The following is an 18,648-nucleotide window of genomic DNA, read 5'->3' on the forward strand; positions in this document are numbered from 1 at the left end:
CACTTGTCAGCCCAAGCCTGAATATTGTCCAGGTCTTGCTACATTTGGACATGGACTACTTCAGTATCTGAGGAGTTGCGAATGGTGTTGAACATTGTGCAATCATCAGCGAACATCCCCACTTCTGACCTTATGATGGAGGGAAGGTCATTGATGAAGCAGCTGAAGAGGGTTGGGCCTAGGACACTACCCTGAGGAACTCCAGCAGTGATGTCCTGGAGCTGAGATGACTGACCTCCAACAACCACAACCATCTTCCTTTGTGCTAGCTATGACTCCAACCAGTGGAGAGTTTTCTCCCTGATTCCTATTGACTCCAGTTTCACTAGGGCTCCTTGATGCCACTCTTGGTCCTGTTTTAACTATGCAGATCGGGTCCGATGACGCCATCAGGACACAATATGAAATATCGATCAGAGGCCCGAGGCGGTAGGGGCGTAGATGGGCGTGGATTGTCTGCTCCCCCATCAGGCAAAACCAGTCTGGTACCAGATCCTGTGCCAGATGACAAGTGTGAAATTTATTTTTGAGGTTTATCCTTGCCAGATTCTTTGGCCAATTACAGCATCCTCCACATAAATATTGGGCCAAAGTGTTTGATAATGGGAATGAAATGAAATAGGGATGGAAGTGGGCACTTTTGGGCTTGATGGCCTTGTCTTGCCCTGGATGCATCAACACAAATAATCCTTTTTCTTTTATCTGATTTACTCTCTTACTTATATAGTCAAATCTGCAAATGTTGAGCTGGTGGTTGATATCAGTTAACAATTATTATTCAGATGCCCTCATTTTTATCTCTTTGTTGGGAGAGCTGTCATGCAGACTAGTCAAGCAACAGCCTGACAAAGCTTGGCTAGGGGCGTGGCATGTTCTGGAGCACAACTCTTCAGTACTATTGCCAGAATATTGTCAGGGCCCATAGCCTTTTCAGTATCCAGTGCCTTCAGCCATTTCTTGGTATCACATGGAGTGAATCGGATTGGCTGAAGACTGGCATCTGTGATGCTGGGGACCTCTGGAGGAGGCCAAGATGGATTATCCACTAGGCACTGCTGGCTGAAGATTGTTGCGAATGTTTCTTTTGCACTGCTGTTTTGGGCTCCTCCATCATTGAGGATGGGAATATTTGTGGAGCTACCTCCTCCAGAGAGTTGTTTAATTGTCCACCACCATTCACGACTGGATGTGGCAGGACTGCAGAGCTTAGATCTGATCCGTTGGTTGTGGGATTGCTTAGTTCTGTCTATCACTTGCTGCTTATGCTGTTTGGCATGCAAGTAGTCCTGTGTTATAGCTTATGAGGTTGACACCTCATGTGGTATAGGTACACCCACAGTGCTGTTAGAAAGGGAGTTCCAGGATCTTGACCCAGCGACAATGTACGAACAGCGATAAAGTTCCAAGTCAGGATGGTGTGTGGCTTGGAGGGGAACTTCCAGGTGCTGGTATTCCCATGCATCTGCTGCCCTTGTCCTTCTAGATAGTAGAGGTGGCCGGTTTGGAAAGTGCTGTCCAAAGAGGCTTGGTGAGTTGCTGCAGTCCATCTTATAGATGGTACACACTGCTGCTACTGTGCACCAGTGGTGGAAGGAGTGAATGCTTAAGATGGTGGAAGAGGTGCCAGTCCAGCGGGCTGCTTTATCCTCAATGGCATCAAGCTTGTTGTATGTTATTGGTGTGGCACTCATCCAGGCAAATGGAGAGTATTCCATAACACTCTTGACTTGTGCCATGTAGATGGTGGACAGGCTTTTGGGGAATCAGGAGGTGAGTTACTCACTGCAGAATTCTCAGCCTCTGACCTGCTCTTGTAGTCACAGTATTCATATGGCTGGTCTAGTTCAGTTTCTGGTCAATGGTAACCTCCAGGACTTTGATAATTGAGCAGAATTTAATGGAAGCTAACGAAAGATATTCCAGCAGGTCAGCTGATTAAATGGTACTGATGCATGCTGACAAATTAGGAACATTGCATTTGCCCAGGCTATAAAATCTACAATCAGCCAACAGAATTACAGCTCTGGGAGAAATGTATCAATTTCACTCTCAGAATTTTGGGAGACTACGGCCTCAAGTAAAGACTTCAATGACAACATTAAAAGACAAAAAGACAATTCAATGGTTACATTTAATAATATTATGAAATACATAATTTATAAAAATGTTGTTTGAATCCTAATTTTAGACATTAGAAATTCCACTTACTGTGAAAGGAAATGACAGAGAGAATTTTGTTCAGAACATGTTTTGGATGATGTGTGGGAAAAGATAATACGGTGCCACTTAATCTCTAATTACAGAGGCCTGGAATTTTCTCAGATCTGGTCCTATTCTGCCATCATTTATTAGCTAGAATTATGGCAGAAAAAGCAAAATTGGATAGGAAATATGGACTCAAAAATTACAACGGGAAAAGTTGGTATGGAAGAGTGCTGGAAATCTTTGATAATAGAAAGTAAGGCTTGTGTACGGCAAGTACATATCATCTAACACAATAGATCAATACTTAATGTAATACAAACTTAATTGTTAAATCTCACCACACCTTGCATAATGTTTCTTTCAATTTCTGCTTCAGTGAATTATTTTCTTCCTGCAGCTCACTAATAATCTGCTTTTTATGTGTAATGGTCCTATTGTTCAATTCTTGTGCTGAATGTGTTGAAGATAATTCAATTCGCAAATGTTTAATGGTTTCTTCACACTGAGCCACCTATAAAAATAAAAATGATACCAAACTATCATAAAAGTAATTTACAAGCCAACACTTGATGAGAGAACTGGTACAGTTACTTACAACAAATCATGAATTGTATGGCTCAGATTTTGTGATCAGCAGTAAAGTGATGCTACTCGCTGCTAACCTTGAAGAAAACTGCCCCCAAAGATCTAGTTACCTCTGTGGCATAGATTTCGTCTTTTCTCATGTCAGATTGAATCTGGCACCAAGTCAAAAGGAGCTCCAGACATCAGGCCAGGCCATCAAGCAAGGAAAGGAGCCAAGACAGCAAACAGAAGCTAAAAGCACTGATTATCCTTCACTTTTAAGTTACAAAGAGCAAAATAAATGATTGGGACATTGTTACAAATGCAAGGTTTTATAAGATTGTTGTGTTCGGAACTGTCTTTAATTTACAATAAAATAGAGGAATGAAGGGGGTCAATATTATCTGTTCTGATTTCTGCTGACAGCAAGTCTGGGTGGCTTAGATGTTAAATATTAAAGGGGAGCACAGGTTGTTTCACTCAAAGAATGTGCAAGGTGTTCATGTCTATAACAAATAACCAAGGCATCCAATTTGAAGGTGAATAAAGTGTTAGTGTCCAAATTTCCAGGGAGGTGTTGGGAATGTCAGGTTTTGCAAATGTTTATAGTTTCTACTATCTATTTAGTTTCAAGACAGAACGCAGTTAGGAGTTAAAAGGATAATTAATTTGTATTTCTATCTGGATACAAGACTTGTGATTCATGGTGCTATAGAGATGGGCTTTGGGAGGGGGAGAGTCCATAGGAAGCCATTGGAGAATCAGATTACAGGGCATTTTTTTAAAATATCTCTGAGCTTCACAGTCAGGGTCAGTCAGACAGAATTCCACAGAGAGAGAGAGAGGAGACAGGAGCAGCAAGTCACTATTGTTCACCATACAATAATGCAGTTGGGAGTTCATACTTGGACTGAAAAGGCCAAATTTGTGAGGCTTTAAATGAGACTTTGGATTTTTTAGGAAACCTCATCCATGGGCGGGATGATGTTTCCAACAGAAAATACAAATTAAATAAAAACTTTTAAATTTCATTCATAACGTCCCTGCTTATGTGACAGAGTCACATGAGGGGACGTGTTTTTAAACACTACCTAAGATTTTAATTTTTAATTTTAAAAATATTCAGCTCCCTGAGGAAGCTCTGTGCCTCAGGGAGCTTTTACTGCATGCAGCCAAGTGCTTGCGCAGACTTCAGCACTCGTGCTCCTCTCACCCCCACCCTGGCAGCGCTGCAGCACGCGTTTCACACTGGCTGGCCATTAATTGGGCAGCCAGTGTGAAATCACAGTCGGAGCCCAATGGCAGGGGGCAGTCAGCTTCCTGACTGCTCCCGGGCCCGCCCGTTCGACTAACGGGAAATCCTCACCTAGGTCATTTCAAAGTGAAATGTGAGATTTGTTCTGTAGATTGGAGCATACATTGCCTACTTAAATAGTGTTAAGTCGATGCTGCTTTTAGCTTGTGTTCTATACTAAAAGTGTTCTTAAAAGTTCAGTCTCTATGGGGCTCACAACAATATACTCACAGGTTGGAGGTAACAGCTGAAAAATGTGTTGGGTTTTTTAATATCGTAATGGAGAAATTTAACACTCCACAAATAGGAAATTAGTTTTTTCAGGAACAGTGAGACTGTTAGCAGTAACTTTGAACTCAGGGCACGGTTAAAAACTCAGATACACCTCATTCAACTGGGTCTAACATTTTTAAGGGTTGTACAGCAAGACTAATAGTGTAAAATGACAAGTTGTTATCATTTCAGTGAGTTCTAATTGATTACAACCTTACCAGCTTCAATGGCGCTCTCCATAGAGAAGCATAATGCTTCATTTTACAGGGGGTTGGCAAGGGGTGCAGGGATCTGTTCACCACCCCTCCCAGAAGGAAAGTCAGTTAGAAGCTGACTTTTTTTTCGTTCATGGGATGTGGGCATCGCTGGCTAGGCCAGCATTTATTGCCCATCCCTAATTTCCCTTGTTCAGAGGGCATTTAAGAGCCAACAACATTTCTGTCGGTCTGGAATAACATGTAGGCCAGGCCAGGTAAGAACGGCAGATTTCCTTCCCTAAAGGACATTAGTGAGATGGATGGATTTTTACAACAACCAGAATGGTTTTGTGGTCATCATCAGACTTTTAATTCCAGATTTTTACTGAATTCAAATTTCGCCATCTGCCATGGTGGGATTCGAACCCAGAACCCCAAAGCATTACCCTGGATTTTTGGAATACTAGTCCAGAATGACCGGAACAAGCCCATAACACACTGGGGGTGGAAGGGGGGGGAGGCAAAATTGGTTGGGTGAGGGTCTTCTGCCCCTCAGTGGATCTGATTGGCCGGCAGCTCCAGCAGTCCCAGTAGCACCAGAGTTCAGTAGTGGGCGCTGCTGGGTCTACAGGAAGGAGGATGAAGAAGATCATGGCTACCCAAAGGTAAGTTGTGGGGTTTCAGGGCAGGGAGGGATCCAAGGGCCCAAAGAAGTGGGAGAGGGGTGGGTGGCCACGTTTTGGAGTACAGGTAGCAGAGGTTGACAGGGGGTGGGGGGAACATCGTGGCAGGAAGGGTGCTCCAGATGAGCATGGGGCACCGCCGAAATGAGGTGATCCCCTGCCCACCCTTTTACATCTAGGCCCTAAAAAAATGACCTCCCCACTCCCGTCCACGCCAGCCATATTTAGGTGTGAGCAGCATATTATTCAGGTCAATAGACTTACTAACAAGCCTAATTAACCTTTAATTATTTATTTACATAAGGCCAATGGGCTGCGTTTCTAAGCCCACTTAGTGTATTATGGAGGTCAGCCTGGGGTGAGCAGGAAGATTGTGAGCTAGCCACCCGACCTACATTATGTGCCCCCTAACAAAAACACACCCAGCGTTCATGGGGACATGTAAAATCCAACTCATAAGAGTTATTAACAGCAACTTCTGGATTTCCACGTTTAATTGCTCATGTGCAGACTTCAGAAGCTGCTGTTAGTTTCGAAGCAGTGATGCTTGACACTTTGGCATCATTACTCCCACAAAATCTGGGCCCACGTTAATGAACACTTAAATAATCAGAATATGGAAAATATATTGCATTGTTCAAACTATAGTACTTACATATACCTTACTTGGGGTTTTATTTATTCAGCTACTTTAAATACCGTTAGGAAATAGATATAGTTTAATTAAGTTAAATTTGTATTTGTAAGTGTTAGCAATGAGTTTTAGCTTTAAAGCTTAAGTTTGATTTGTAATTCTGTATCTCTGTATTAAGAACAGGTCAAGTTAAGTTTTAGTTTCACTTTAAAAGATGCCTGCATTTCTCGTGAGAGTTTTACGACTGTTGCAGCTAAGTTGAACAAACAAGGAGAGAGAAACTGGGCTGTTGCCTAGCAACAGCGATCCAGAGAGGCAGGTCCCTTCCACAGGCACACAGAAGAAATTAGAAACAGTAGTTTGATTTGGAAACTGTTTGAGTTCAGTTGGTTTTGAAGACAGCTGCTAGGAGAGACTGGAACAAAGGGAACAGAAAAGACTCCAAAATCCAGGGGGTTGGAACAGAAGAAAGTCCCAAGCAGACCTTCTAGTCAAAGAAAGGTCAGGAATCTAGAAAAGGTCCTGTTAAGTGAAGTTAGGAGCAATGAGCAGAAAGAAAGGCTCCAAGCTTCAGATTTAGAGACTAAAGCTGCAGAAAGCTACTTAAAGCGAGAATAGCTTGCAGGAGGCCAGAAGGTCCAAAGAGACAACTGAAGGTCTGTAACTCTTTGCTATTGGCATGTGAAGCAATGGTGTACTGTTGACAGCTCAGTCGATGAGAGAGAGTGCGTGGAAGAAAGCTTGAATGCATGTGGTGACCCAGGAGAAAGAACATCGGAAGGAGAGTTTGAAGCCCTGAGGGTAGACCCTTGCAGATGGCATCTAAAGAGAAAGCATCAGTTTTAGGAGATGACTCCAAAGCGAGTTCTGGGAGAGTGCAGATAGGAAACCCTTGGTGAAAGACATTGTTCAGTGACAGCAGTTGGCTCATGGTGTAACAAGTTTCTTGGGGAGCGTTGAGGAGAGATCCATAGCATCTGTGTGGGGTGACATCTGTCACTTGGTTTCAGAGTGTGGTGTGTCTGACCACAGGTTGCCTAATGGTATATGGACTGTGTATTTACTGTGGACATTAGAGAGTATAAGATAGCTTTTGTAACTTGTATTATTCTTACAAATCTGAATATATTTGTAAACGTTGTGGGTGGAAGAGTATTCTAATACAGTTCATTTTTTCTTGTTTAATAAACGTTTTATGCTTTTGTTAAAAGTTCATTAGCTGACTCTAATGACTCTGTTCAGTAACCCCTCGACATATATCTAAACAAAAAAATAAAAGTTAGGATCTATCAAGCTGGGTTCCACCCTCAGATTAGGCTTGTCCAGTGGTAGCTTCAGATAGGGATCATAACAATACTTTACAGTAAAAGTCAGTAGGCTGGTTACAAGAACAATGAGGCATGAATAGAGTGCAACAGTTGTAAATTTGGTGAGGGGACAATTCGGTACATAGTGGGAAGGAGGTATTGTTTTTGGATTTCAATTGCTTACATTAGTTCATATAACCTTGAGGCAGTAGATATTTAAGATTTTTGTCCAGTGTTTACTACTTCGTGCAAAAGTGTGTAGAAGAATATCAACTTACAACAAACTAAAAAATGGATATAAATGGTATACGTGATCTAGACTGAGATACCACAGAGCAGATGCTGTGCCTGGGCTGTAGAGAGGACAAATGCAATTGCTGGAACGTTTCCAGTAATGCTGTCTTTCATCCATTATGAACATCACAAATAATGAAGTCCTCAACAGAACTGATTGACTCAGCATTGAATGCATTCCCTTACAATACTAATTGCCCTGGAAAGTGCGTTATGATCCGGTAAGCGAGACAGAAGTGCATCTTGCAAGCGCTTCAAAGACTACCTGAAAAAACAGCTCTCTCTGGCCGACATTAGCCAACAGGTGTGCGGGCAGGATGCTGTTAACAGGGACAGCTGGTGCATAACAACCAGGAAAGCAACCGAGAAGTTCAAAACAAACAGATGTGAAACCACGTGCAGACAACAGATGAAATCTGCTTATGCCAGAGCCTCTACACACCAGGAGTTCCAGTGCTCCGATTGCGCAAAAGCCTGCAGATCAAAAATTGGCCCCTTCAATCACCACCAATCATGTCACAAGCCTTCCCATGATTTTCGCCTATGAAGAATCTGCTGTCATCAGTTGATGGGATACAAAGCCACATATCCAGGTAACAGAAACATAGGTGGCACTGTAAGCTGCTTAGAAGAAGCATAACACTGCAGAGGTATTGGTAATTAGGGGAATGGACTAAAGTGTGGCAAGTGGATTTCAAGGCAGCAAATGTTAAATCATCCACCTAGGGTGTAAGAAGAATAGAACATGGTATTTAGTACATGGGCCAAAGCTAGAAGCAGTAGAGGTTCTAAGAGATTTAGGAGTTCAGGTACATTGATTATTAAAATGTCATGGTCAGATGCAGAAAATAATTGAAAAGGATAATGGAATGTTGATCCCTATATCAAGAAGCTGAGATTAGAAGAGGATAGAAGCCATGCTCCAGCTACACAAAACTCTGGTTAGGTGATAACTTGAGTACTGTCATCAGTTCTGGGAACCATACCACATGAAGGATACACTGGGTTTGGAGAGAGTGCAGCACAGCTTTATCAGAATGATAGAGGACTTGAAGGGTTAAGTTAGGGGATTGATTACATTTCAGGAATGAATTTATGAAACACTTCTACACACGAGTGGTAGACATTTGGAAATCTCAGAGTCATAGAGGTCTACAGCACAGAAAAAGGCCTTCAGCACATCAGCACCGGTCAAACAAGTACCTATCTCATTTTCCAGCACGAAGCCCATAGTCTTGCATGCCATGGCATAACAAGTGCACATCCAAATACTTCCTAAATGTTATGAGGGTTTCTGCCTCTACCACCCTTCCAGGCAGTGAGTTCCAGATTCCCACCACCCTCTGGGTGAAAAAATTCTTCCTCACATCCCCTCTAAACCTCCTGCCCCTTACCTTCAATCTATGCCCTCTGGGCATTGATCCCTCCACCAAGGGGAAAAGTTCCTTCCTGTTTACCCTATCTATGCGCCTCATAAATGTATACACCTCAATCATGTGCCCCCCTCAATCTCCTCTGCTCCAGGGAAAATAACCCCTCCAATCTCTCCTCATAACTAAAACTTTCCAGCCCAGGCAACATCCTGGTAAATCTCCTCTGCACTCTCTCTAGTGCAATCACATCATTCCTATAATGCAGAATCCAGAACTGCACACAATACTCTAGCTGTGGCCTAACCAGGGTTTTATACAGTTCCAGCATAACCTCCCTGCTGTTATATTCTATGCCTCAACTAATAATGACAAATATCCCATATGCCTTCATAACCACCTTATCTACCTGTCCCGCTACCTTAATGGACCGATGGACATGCACACCAAGGTCCCGCTGATCCTCGGTATTTTCCAAGGTCCTACCAATCACGTGTATTCCTGTGCCTTGTTTGTCCTGCCCAAGTGCAACGCCTCATATTTATCTGATTAAATTCCATTTACCACAGATCAGCCTATATGACCAGCTCATCTATATCCTCCTGTAATCAAAGTCTGTCCTCCTCACTATTTACCACCCCACCAATTTTCATGTCATCCGCGAACTTACTGATCAACCCTCCTACATTCAAGTCCAAATCGTCTATATATACCACAAACAGCAAGGGACCCAACACCAATCCCTGTGGAGCCCCACTGGACACAGCCATCCAGAAAAACACCCCTCAACCATCACCCTCTGCTTCCTGCCACTCAACCAATTCTGGATCCAATTTGCCAAATTGCCTTGGATCCCATGGGCTTTTACCTTCATTATCAATCATGTGGGACCTTATCAAAAGCCTTACTGGAAGTCCAAGTAGACTATGTCAAATGCAATGCCCTCACCTACACACCTAGTCACCTGTTCGAAAAATTCAATGAAATTGGTCAGACATAACCTCCCCTTAACGAAACCATGCTGACTGTCCTTTATTAATCCCTGCCTCTCCAAGTGTAAATTAATTCTGTCCCTCAGAATTGCTTCCAATAGTTTCCCCACCAGTGAGGTTAGACTGACTGGCCTGTAGTTCTCTGGTTTATCCCTTCCTCCCTTCTTGAATAACAGTACCAGATTGGCTGTCCTCCAGTCCTCTGGCACCTCTCCTGTGGCCAGAGAGGTATTGAAAATTATTGCCAGCGCCCCTATCGCTTCCCTTGCCTCACTCAATAGCCTGGGATACATTTCATCCGGGCCTGGAGATTTATCTATGTTTAAGCCTGCCAGACCATTTAGAATCTCCTCCCTTTCTATGCTAATTTCTTTAATTATATCACAGTCCTTCTGCCTGATTTCCAAACCCATGTCGTCCCCTTCACTTGTGAACACCGGCACAAAGCATTCATTTAGAACCCTATCTACATCTTCCGGCTACACACACAAATTACCACTATGGTCCTTAATAGGCCCTGCTTTTTCCCTAGTTATTCTTCTACACTTAATGTACTTGTAAAATAACTTTGGATTTTCTTTTATGTTACCTGCCAATGATTTTTCATGTCACCTTTTTGCTCTCCTGATTTCTTTTTCAAGTTCCCCCCCTATACATTCTATACTCCTCCAGGGCTTCTGATGTTTTGAGCCCTTGGTATCTGCCATAAGCCTCCCTTTTTCTCTTTATCCAATCCTGTATATCCCTCAACATCCAATGTTCCCTGGATTTGTTGGTCCCACCCTTCATCTTTACTGGAATATGTTGGCCCTGTACTCACCTTATTTCCTTCTTGAATGAATCCTACTGCTCTGATGCAGATTTACCTAAAAGTAGCTGCTCCCAGTCCACTCTGGCCAAATCATACCTGATCTTCTTAAAATCAGCCTTCTCCCAGTTTAGAATTCTGATTTCTGGCCCATCCTTGCCCTTTTCCATAACAACCTTGAACTAACGGAGTTATGATCACTATCAGCAAAATGTTCCCCCACTGATGCCTCTACCATGATGTGGTGCAGTGCACATGTGTGCAGTGCCAGAAGCGCTTTAGTTACCTGCTGCACTCAGAAAGGGTGAGCACCCTGTTGGCGTGGGTAAGTGTGCAGAAGTGTTAAGGTGCAGCTGTCCCCCACCTCATCAGTGCTAGAGTCTGAGTGCCTGAGAGTCAATCACGCTGGAGCTGGCAAAGGGGGTGAGAGCATTGGTCGCTTGGACTGAGTCCATGGTGGCTCAAGTGCCATGACTTGGATTTGCCCTGTGAGGTGTTCCTCAGCTGCGGTTGGCCAAGCTGCGATGGCACTGCAGATACAGAGTGGGCTAATCAATGCTCCTCTGTCCTTTCAGGAGAAGACAAGCCATAACCAAGCAGACAGGTCACATACCGGCGGAGGCCCGCCCAACCTGCTGTTGATCTCCCGGTTACAGTAGGACGCCTTGAGCTGGAGAGCCAACACGCTCCTCGTGCAACTGGGCATGGAGAAGTGGGGGTGCCAGAGGAAAGTAAGAGTGCAATGCACAGAGGTGAGCTTCTTGGATTGTGCAACCATTCTAGTGTAGTTTCCTCATTGATGTGAGCCTCGAGCCTGGCGTCCCAATTGATCATTGGAAGACAAGGGCATCATGATGCGGATCTTCATTGTCTCACCAGGGTGCCTGGCATGCGCAGCGACACTGTGATGGCTTTAACTAATAACACGTCATTGTTCTCCCTTTTAGGTTCACCAGCAAGTGTCCCATCCGCTGACCCCAAAGGGCCACCCCTGACGCCAGAGGACCACCAGCCGTCACTGTCACCTGCATCACACCCACTCTCTGAAGCAGGCACCAGCACAGAAACCAGCACCTCAGTGGGCATCAGTCCGATGGCTAGTACCTCGGTGCACATTGGTGAGGGCATTTTACACTTGCTTGAGGTACAGGTGGAGGGAGAGGGTGGCCAAGGCGCCAGCAATCAGAGGAGTACTGGGGACCAGGACGACGTTCAGTCCAAGGCTGATGATGAGCCTCTGGAGTAATACATTAGGTGGCAGATGCTGGGTGTCCAGCAAGATGTGCAGGAGCATCTGGTGGAAATCCATGAGGGTGTACATGCCATGGTCTCTGTGATAGGGGAAGTCCATGCAGAGCATGAGCATTGCGTTGATTGTGATGGGCGAGTGCACTGCCCCCTCCATTGAGTGTGGCGACTCTCATGGAGATGCAACTCCAGGTACAGAATGAGGGGTTCCTGGGGTTACACTCAGACCCGCAAGCCCTCACACAGGCACTGACCTCAGGTGGTCAGTGTCAGTGTGGGAGATAGATGAGGCACCCAGTATTGCAACTAGGTGCCCATCCACTCACTCCCAGGTAGAGCCAGCACAGGCTCCATTGACCAGAGGACACCTGCCAAGGTCATCAAGGCCAACAAGACAACAGTGTCAGCAGGCTGTCTCCAATGCCAGTGCCAGCGAGGGGGGAGCACCTAGACGTAGCACTCACAAGCGTTAAGTTAAAGGCACCATAAGCACAAGAGGAACAGGTCACGGGTGATTTTACGTTCATTTATGTTTAGTTCATGTATACTGGTCTGGGACTTAAGACCAGGGAGGTTGATGTAAATAGTGTGTACTTGTCAAAATGACATAAATCTGGTTTTGTCATCATGGCCTGAGTATGCTTCACCTTTTTATTTCATTGGTGCAGGGTACGCCAGTACGTAATGCTGGACATACGTGGTTCTAAACTTTATTGCACAGGTACTGAGTGTCCTTTGAGTTCAAATGAAAAGGTCCTTTCAGACATCCAGGATGGAGGAGGCAGCCCTGGCATGCATTTGAAGCTGATCTTTAGTACCCTAGCTGAAGGGACATTGGATCAAGGTATCCCTGGTGTTCCTGCCTCCCTGGAGGTTACCGAGGTCTGGCTCCATGCCCTCAGCGTTCTCCTCACCATGCTCATCTTGGACTCACCACTGGATTCATCATCTGTGGCCTGTGCAGCTGCATCAAGATCCGCTTTCTGCAGTGGATCCCACCTGCATGCCCCCCCCACCCCACCGCCAGTGCTAGATCATGGAGAGCACAGCATGCAACTACGATCAGTGACATCCGCTCTTGGGGGTATTGTAGTGCTCCCCCTGAATGGTACAGGCAATGGAAGCGCATCTTGAGAAGACCTATGGCCCTCTCTACCACCGCCCTTGTGGAGTCATGACTCATATTGTAACGCTTCTCTGCCTCTGTTCATGGGTGGCAGAGAGGCATCATGAGCCACCTGGTCACCCAACAGCCATCCATCCAGCCAGACTGGGGCACTGAAGAACTTTGGCACGTGGGAGTGTCTCAGGATGTATGTGTCATGGGAGCTGCCAGGGTACCTTGCACACACTTGCAGAATCTACATCCTGTGGTCACACACTATCTGCACGTTCATGGAGTGAAATCCCTTCCAGATGACAAAGGCACCCGGCTGATCTGCTGGCGCCTTGATGGCCACATGTGTGCAGTCGATGGCACCCTGGACGCAGGGGAACCCAGCAATCACTACAAAGCCTCTGGCTCACTTAGCCTGGCTGGCCTCATCCTTACAGTAATGAATAAAGGTCAGTACCCACCTGAACAGAGCTTCTGTCACCAGCTTGACGCAACTGTGGACAGCTGATTGGGAGAATCGACACAGATCCCCAGCTGAGCCCTGGAAAAAGCCAGAGGCATAGACATTGAGGGCCACTGTGACCTTCAGAGCCACCGGCATGGGGTGTCCACCAACACAGTTGGAGCTGATCTCAGCCCAAATCATCTAGCAAATGAAAGTGCCGGTCTCCCTTGAGCCTCCTTCAGCATTGCGCCTCAGACATATTGAGGTAGCTGTATCACCGCCTGTAAACCCTGGCAGCGGGATAATGGTGTCTTCTGCGGCCCCTTCCGTCTTGGATTACCTGCTGGCCATGCACCTCGCCTCCCTCAGATCCCTCCCCTGGAAGCTGCATGGGGACATGTGGTCTCCTCTCCGTTCTGCCCCTTTCTTCCTCCTCAGAGAAGGTGCCCCCAGCTGAGATCACAATCCCCATTACTAGGGTAAAGGAAGACTGTCTGATATCAGGAAGGGTCCATGCTGTCTGAATCCTCCAGGAGCCTGGAAATGCTAAGAATAAAGCCCGGTGCAAAGATGAAGCTGCCAAGTACAAATAAGCAACCAGCTGCAAACAATCTCCAAAACCGTTCACTACTCACATTGGCAATGCCACTGACCTTTTATATACTGCCCTTGGATAAGATTGGAAGAAATGTCAGCTGGCTGCCTGCCCACTTTGCCCATGCAATGAGCAGAAAATAGCACGGGCAATGAAAAATCTCAGACAATTGCATTGTTAAGGACCTTAAGCGGCCTGTTAATTAATGGCAGGCGCCAATCCTGGAAGGATTTGAGTTTCAAAGAGGTGCAAGAATAATGGAACCCAAAAGAAAGGGGAAAAAAGATATTTTAGGGTTACTGTGGAAAGGTTGGTTGTTGGCTGTTGGTTGTTAGCTGTGTAAGGAAGATCACCTGGAAACAGTTCTAGGCTGGGAGAAGATACAGTTTGAATCAGCTATCTAGTCAAGCCAGAAAAGTTTTGGGCTGCAAAAAGCAGTCTTGTTCTGAAGTCTTGGATTTCCACAGCAGAGTGTAAGAGAGTTTAAGAGGTCGTGTGGTATGCCTTTATTAAAGCCACAGCAGCTTTCCTTGGGTAATACTACTAGATTTTTATGGTTAAACATCTATTAGGGAGTGTTACCTGGAAGGTATTTACTTGTTAGTCTGACCAAGTAGGGAGCTTGACCAAGTAGGGAGTCTTTTTGGGAGATGTTTTGTAAGGCTAATTTTAACTGTGTAACTGTAATCTTGTGTGCTTATGTTTTTTCTTGTTAATAAACCTTTTACTTTTAATTTTTAAAATCCCAAAAGTGCTGCTGGACCTCTTGCTGCTGGGATCAGTATATTCTCTTTTTGTTTCTAGAACACAAAAAAAGGAATGGCCCGTAAGTCAAGTTTCCCTCTGGGATTTGGTTTGCTCAGCAATTAACATCTGCTGTGGTCATAACAGATAACGAAAGGTATTAAGGGAATGGGCAAGAGCAGATAAATGGGGCTGGATTACACATTGCCCAGCCGGCAGCTTTGAAGGCAGGTGCCATGCCCACCACTTACCTGCTTCCATCTTAATTAAGCTGGATACTGGGAACACCTTATATGGCCAATTAACAGCATCTTAAGGGCTTCACGTTTCAGCCGCTTTTATTATATCCATGGCAGAGGGAGGCACATGCCAGTCAAGAAGCCTGGCAGTTTTAGCTGCACAGGCTGGTGTCGGGCAAGTTAGGGAAACCTCCTTTGCGAGAATACTGGACACACAATAGGAACCTCATGCTCCAAAATCATTTCCCCCACTTTAGTCCTCCACCTATGGCCTCTTGAATGCCACCCCACACCTGGGCCTGTCAATCTGACCCTGGTGACCCTGGGCTTACTTGGGTTCCTTGGCATTGTGGGACTGCAATCCCAACAATGGCCACCACTCCCAAGGGCACTGTTAGTACTACAGAGCTGCCGGTCGGTCGTCTAAGCTGGGACTCAGAGCTCCCGGGCAGGCTCCCCCCACCTCCTCTGATATTTTGGCCAGAGAGAGGTGGGAGCTACGGCATCCCATTAAATCCAGCCCCTGGAGTTAAGTCATAGTTCAGCCCTGATCTCACTGAATGGCTGAACATAGGCTCAAGGAACTAAATGGTCTACTCCTATTCACGTTTTATATTGTTTTGTAGGAGAGGATTCACGTTTGGAATGCATATAAATACAGTATGCCAAATATAAACCCTTCTAAATGTAATCAAGTGTAATGGTTATAGTCCTAGGCTAGCATCCTACAGGTTTCAAGTTCAAAACTCACCATCTCGCGAGTTATGAAATTGAGTTTAATTAGACTGGCGATTGATTAGCTATCACAAAAAAAAAGTGACCATAAAATTTGCTGGATTGTTAGAAAAAATCCAATTGACTCACTGATGTCCTTTGAGGAAGTAATCAGTCCAACCTGAAATACATACAAATTGAATAAAGACACAAAATGCTGTAAATTCTCATCAAGGATTTTTCTCTCAAACACGTTTCTCTCTCCACAGATGCTTCCAGACCAGTTTAGTATTTGCAGCATTTTCTGTATTTAATTCAGATTTCTACTATTTGCAGTAGTTTGCTCTCCTACATGGAAATGGGTTGCCTACTGCCTCAAAATAACAGAAGTCCAAAGTGACTTAAAAAAAACCAATTCAGATAGAGGGGATCTATACCTCCTGCTGTCCACAGGCACAGAAAAACTCCTCTGTTCAGCAGGTAAAACACTATAAGCATAGTTACGGGGAAAAGGCAGTGGATTGGGATTGGTGAGTTGCTCTAGCAGAGAGCCAGCATGGATATGACAAGCCAAATGGCCTCCTTCTGTGCTGTAACCATCCCCTTCTATGATTCAGACAATAAGCACTGAAAATTCTAAACAAATACTTTACTACAGGCCCACTGCATCCGGAAGGAAAGCAGATGACAATCTACTTGTGACCTCAATGAAATCAACAGGCTATGTGTAGATCTCTACACTTCAATACCCACTTTACATACCAAACCTAATCATTAATTTCACTGTCTCACAACATCCTTTTGCTTTGTCATAATATCTAGTAAATTTGTGGTGCGCCCTAGAATTGAACAGAGAATCTTCTTCGACTTCTACCACATATCTGCACATGATACTCTTTACCTTTGAAGGATGGAAAAAACAATACTACATTAAACTGTGACATAGGCTTTAACTGACAAACAAATTTATTAAACAGTAAGGGGAAATGAAAAGTAGGAATGACAAAATACATTTTACATTCGTTGTTAAACTTAATTCTTCTAAGTAGAAATGTCACAACTGTTGCATTCTTATAGAACAGTTCTTTTACTTTTCTTACTGCTCACATATTTTATACCTAGTGGCAGCCTTCTATCTTGTAAGATGATGGTTTGCATTGTGGTGGTCAACTCTGTGTTAAGCATTGCCTGGTGTGGTTCAAGAGCCCCACTCTGGCATTGCATTGTCTATCACATTTACTGCAGAGGAAGACAGCGGGCTGAGAAAGTGAAAATGTTAAAACAGATGTAATATGGCCTTTCCAAAGATTTCAGGCAGATTGTCCATTTTGAACCAGCCAGGTTCAGCCAGGTTGTCCAGCGAAACACAAACAAATTTAAACAACTGTCTATTAAATGTTTTAAAATGCAGTCTGTTGAGCATATATTTGAATTAAGTGCTGTCATCACCATCCCTGCCCCACTCCCCCCACCCAATACCTAACTGAGGCACTGCTGAGTACAAATGGAGGAATGAGAGATCAATGATGAGATGTGCATGAGAGTTCAGAAACCAGAGAAAGGTGAATGGAAATCCAGGAGCCTAAGGAGGGAGCAGAAAATCGAGAGTTAGGGAGAAGGGTATTGAAATAAGAGCTCCAGCAAAATTGGGGGTTGAAATATGGATGCACTGCTGTTCGAAGAATTATTTGTCTAAAAGTGGAAGATCACTTTTTAACATGCATTACTTTACAAACAAATTTACAGGATAAGTTCAAATCATCTGAAATACTTCCACTTGCATCCTTCCAAATACACTCAAGTGCACCAACATCACAACAATTCACATTTAAAGTAAGGCCGCTTATCTCCTAACAAAGGACATCCACAGCAAAATGAGGCAAACATCATTTAGAGTTCATGTATGGCACAGGTATATTTTAAGATTCAGAAGCAAAGTGCATGTTTAAAATTTTAATAAGAAAATGTAAATTGAGGAGATGGATTTTTTAAGCACTCTTTTCCTGAAAACAAACAATTTTAAGATAATTAATCTTAGATCGTGGCATATAAGTCGACCCCATTTTCTCAACACAAAAATTATGTTTAGGCCTTAGCTCCCCCTCACACTGCCTTTTCTATTAAGAAATGCTATACTCGCATTTGGAGTCACCTCAATTTTTCACTTCAGAAATGCTTGCTTTATTCACCTTATAAGTCAGCGCATGCAATCAACCTGGCAATATGGCTGTGTTACCAAGATGTGTGGGAGTTTAAGACACACCCACACGGAGCAGACTATGCCTGGCGAACGGCAAAGAGAAATGGGTCATCCAGCAAAAGAATGAAATATGAAGGTTTTGAGGTAAAAGTTGTAACATTTGCTAACTCATCAAATAACTGTGCTACATAGGGAGAATTGAAGAAGGAGGAATCTGCCCTGAAGAAGATTTCCAAGATCAAAAGCGCCATGAGAACAGGGATCAGCTACTGGCCTGATCTTGAGAAGTATCTATCAGAATGGGTCCTCAAATATCATCAGAATGGTTTCATCATCGCCAGAAATGCAATGCATATATAGGCACTTATGTGGGCCAAGTTAGACCATGAATCAAGCAAAGATTTCAGAGCAACAGCTAGTTGGCATAGCCACTTTATGGAATTAAACAGTCCAGTGTGGCAGAAGATCAAGATCACTCAGAGACTACCAAAATATCTCAATGCCAAAATTACTAATTTTCAGCAATTCATCATCAGACAGTGGCAAAAACACAAGTACCCATTATGTCACATCAGCAACATGGATGAAACACCCATGAATTTTAATATGACCAGCAACCAAACTATGGATTGAAATGGTTCAAAAACAGTTATAGTGAAAACCACAGGACATGGGAAGACAAGATTCAGAGTGGTATTAACCTGTATGGCCAACAGAACAAAATT

General features: G+C 44.2%; 1 protein-coding gene across 1 annotated transcript in view; it reads right to left on the reverse strand.

The window, feature by feature from the left end:
- LOC121278804 (filamin A-interacting protein 1-like) overlaps positions 1-18,648 on the reverse strand; it is a 286,735-nt gene that overhangs the window by 74,358 nt on the left and 193,729 nt on the right. Inside the window, exon 10 of the mRNA XM_041189257.1 lies at positions 2,549-2,716. Coding sequence (XP_041045191.1) covers positions 2,549-2,716 — 168 coding nt within the window. The remainder of the gene's footprint in view (positions 1-2,548; positions 2,717-18,648) is intronic.

This window comes from Carcharodon carcharias, chromosome 6 (assembly GCF_017639515.1).
Source record: "Carcharodon carcharias isolate sCarCar2 chromosome 6, sCarCar2.pri, whole genome shotgun sequence".
In the NCBI taxonomy this organism is placed as follows: Eukaryota; Metazoa; Chordata; class Chondrichthyes; order Lamniformes; family Lamnidae; genus Carcharodon; species Carcharodon carcharias.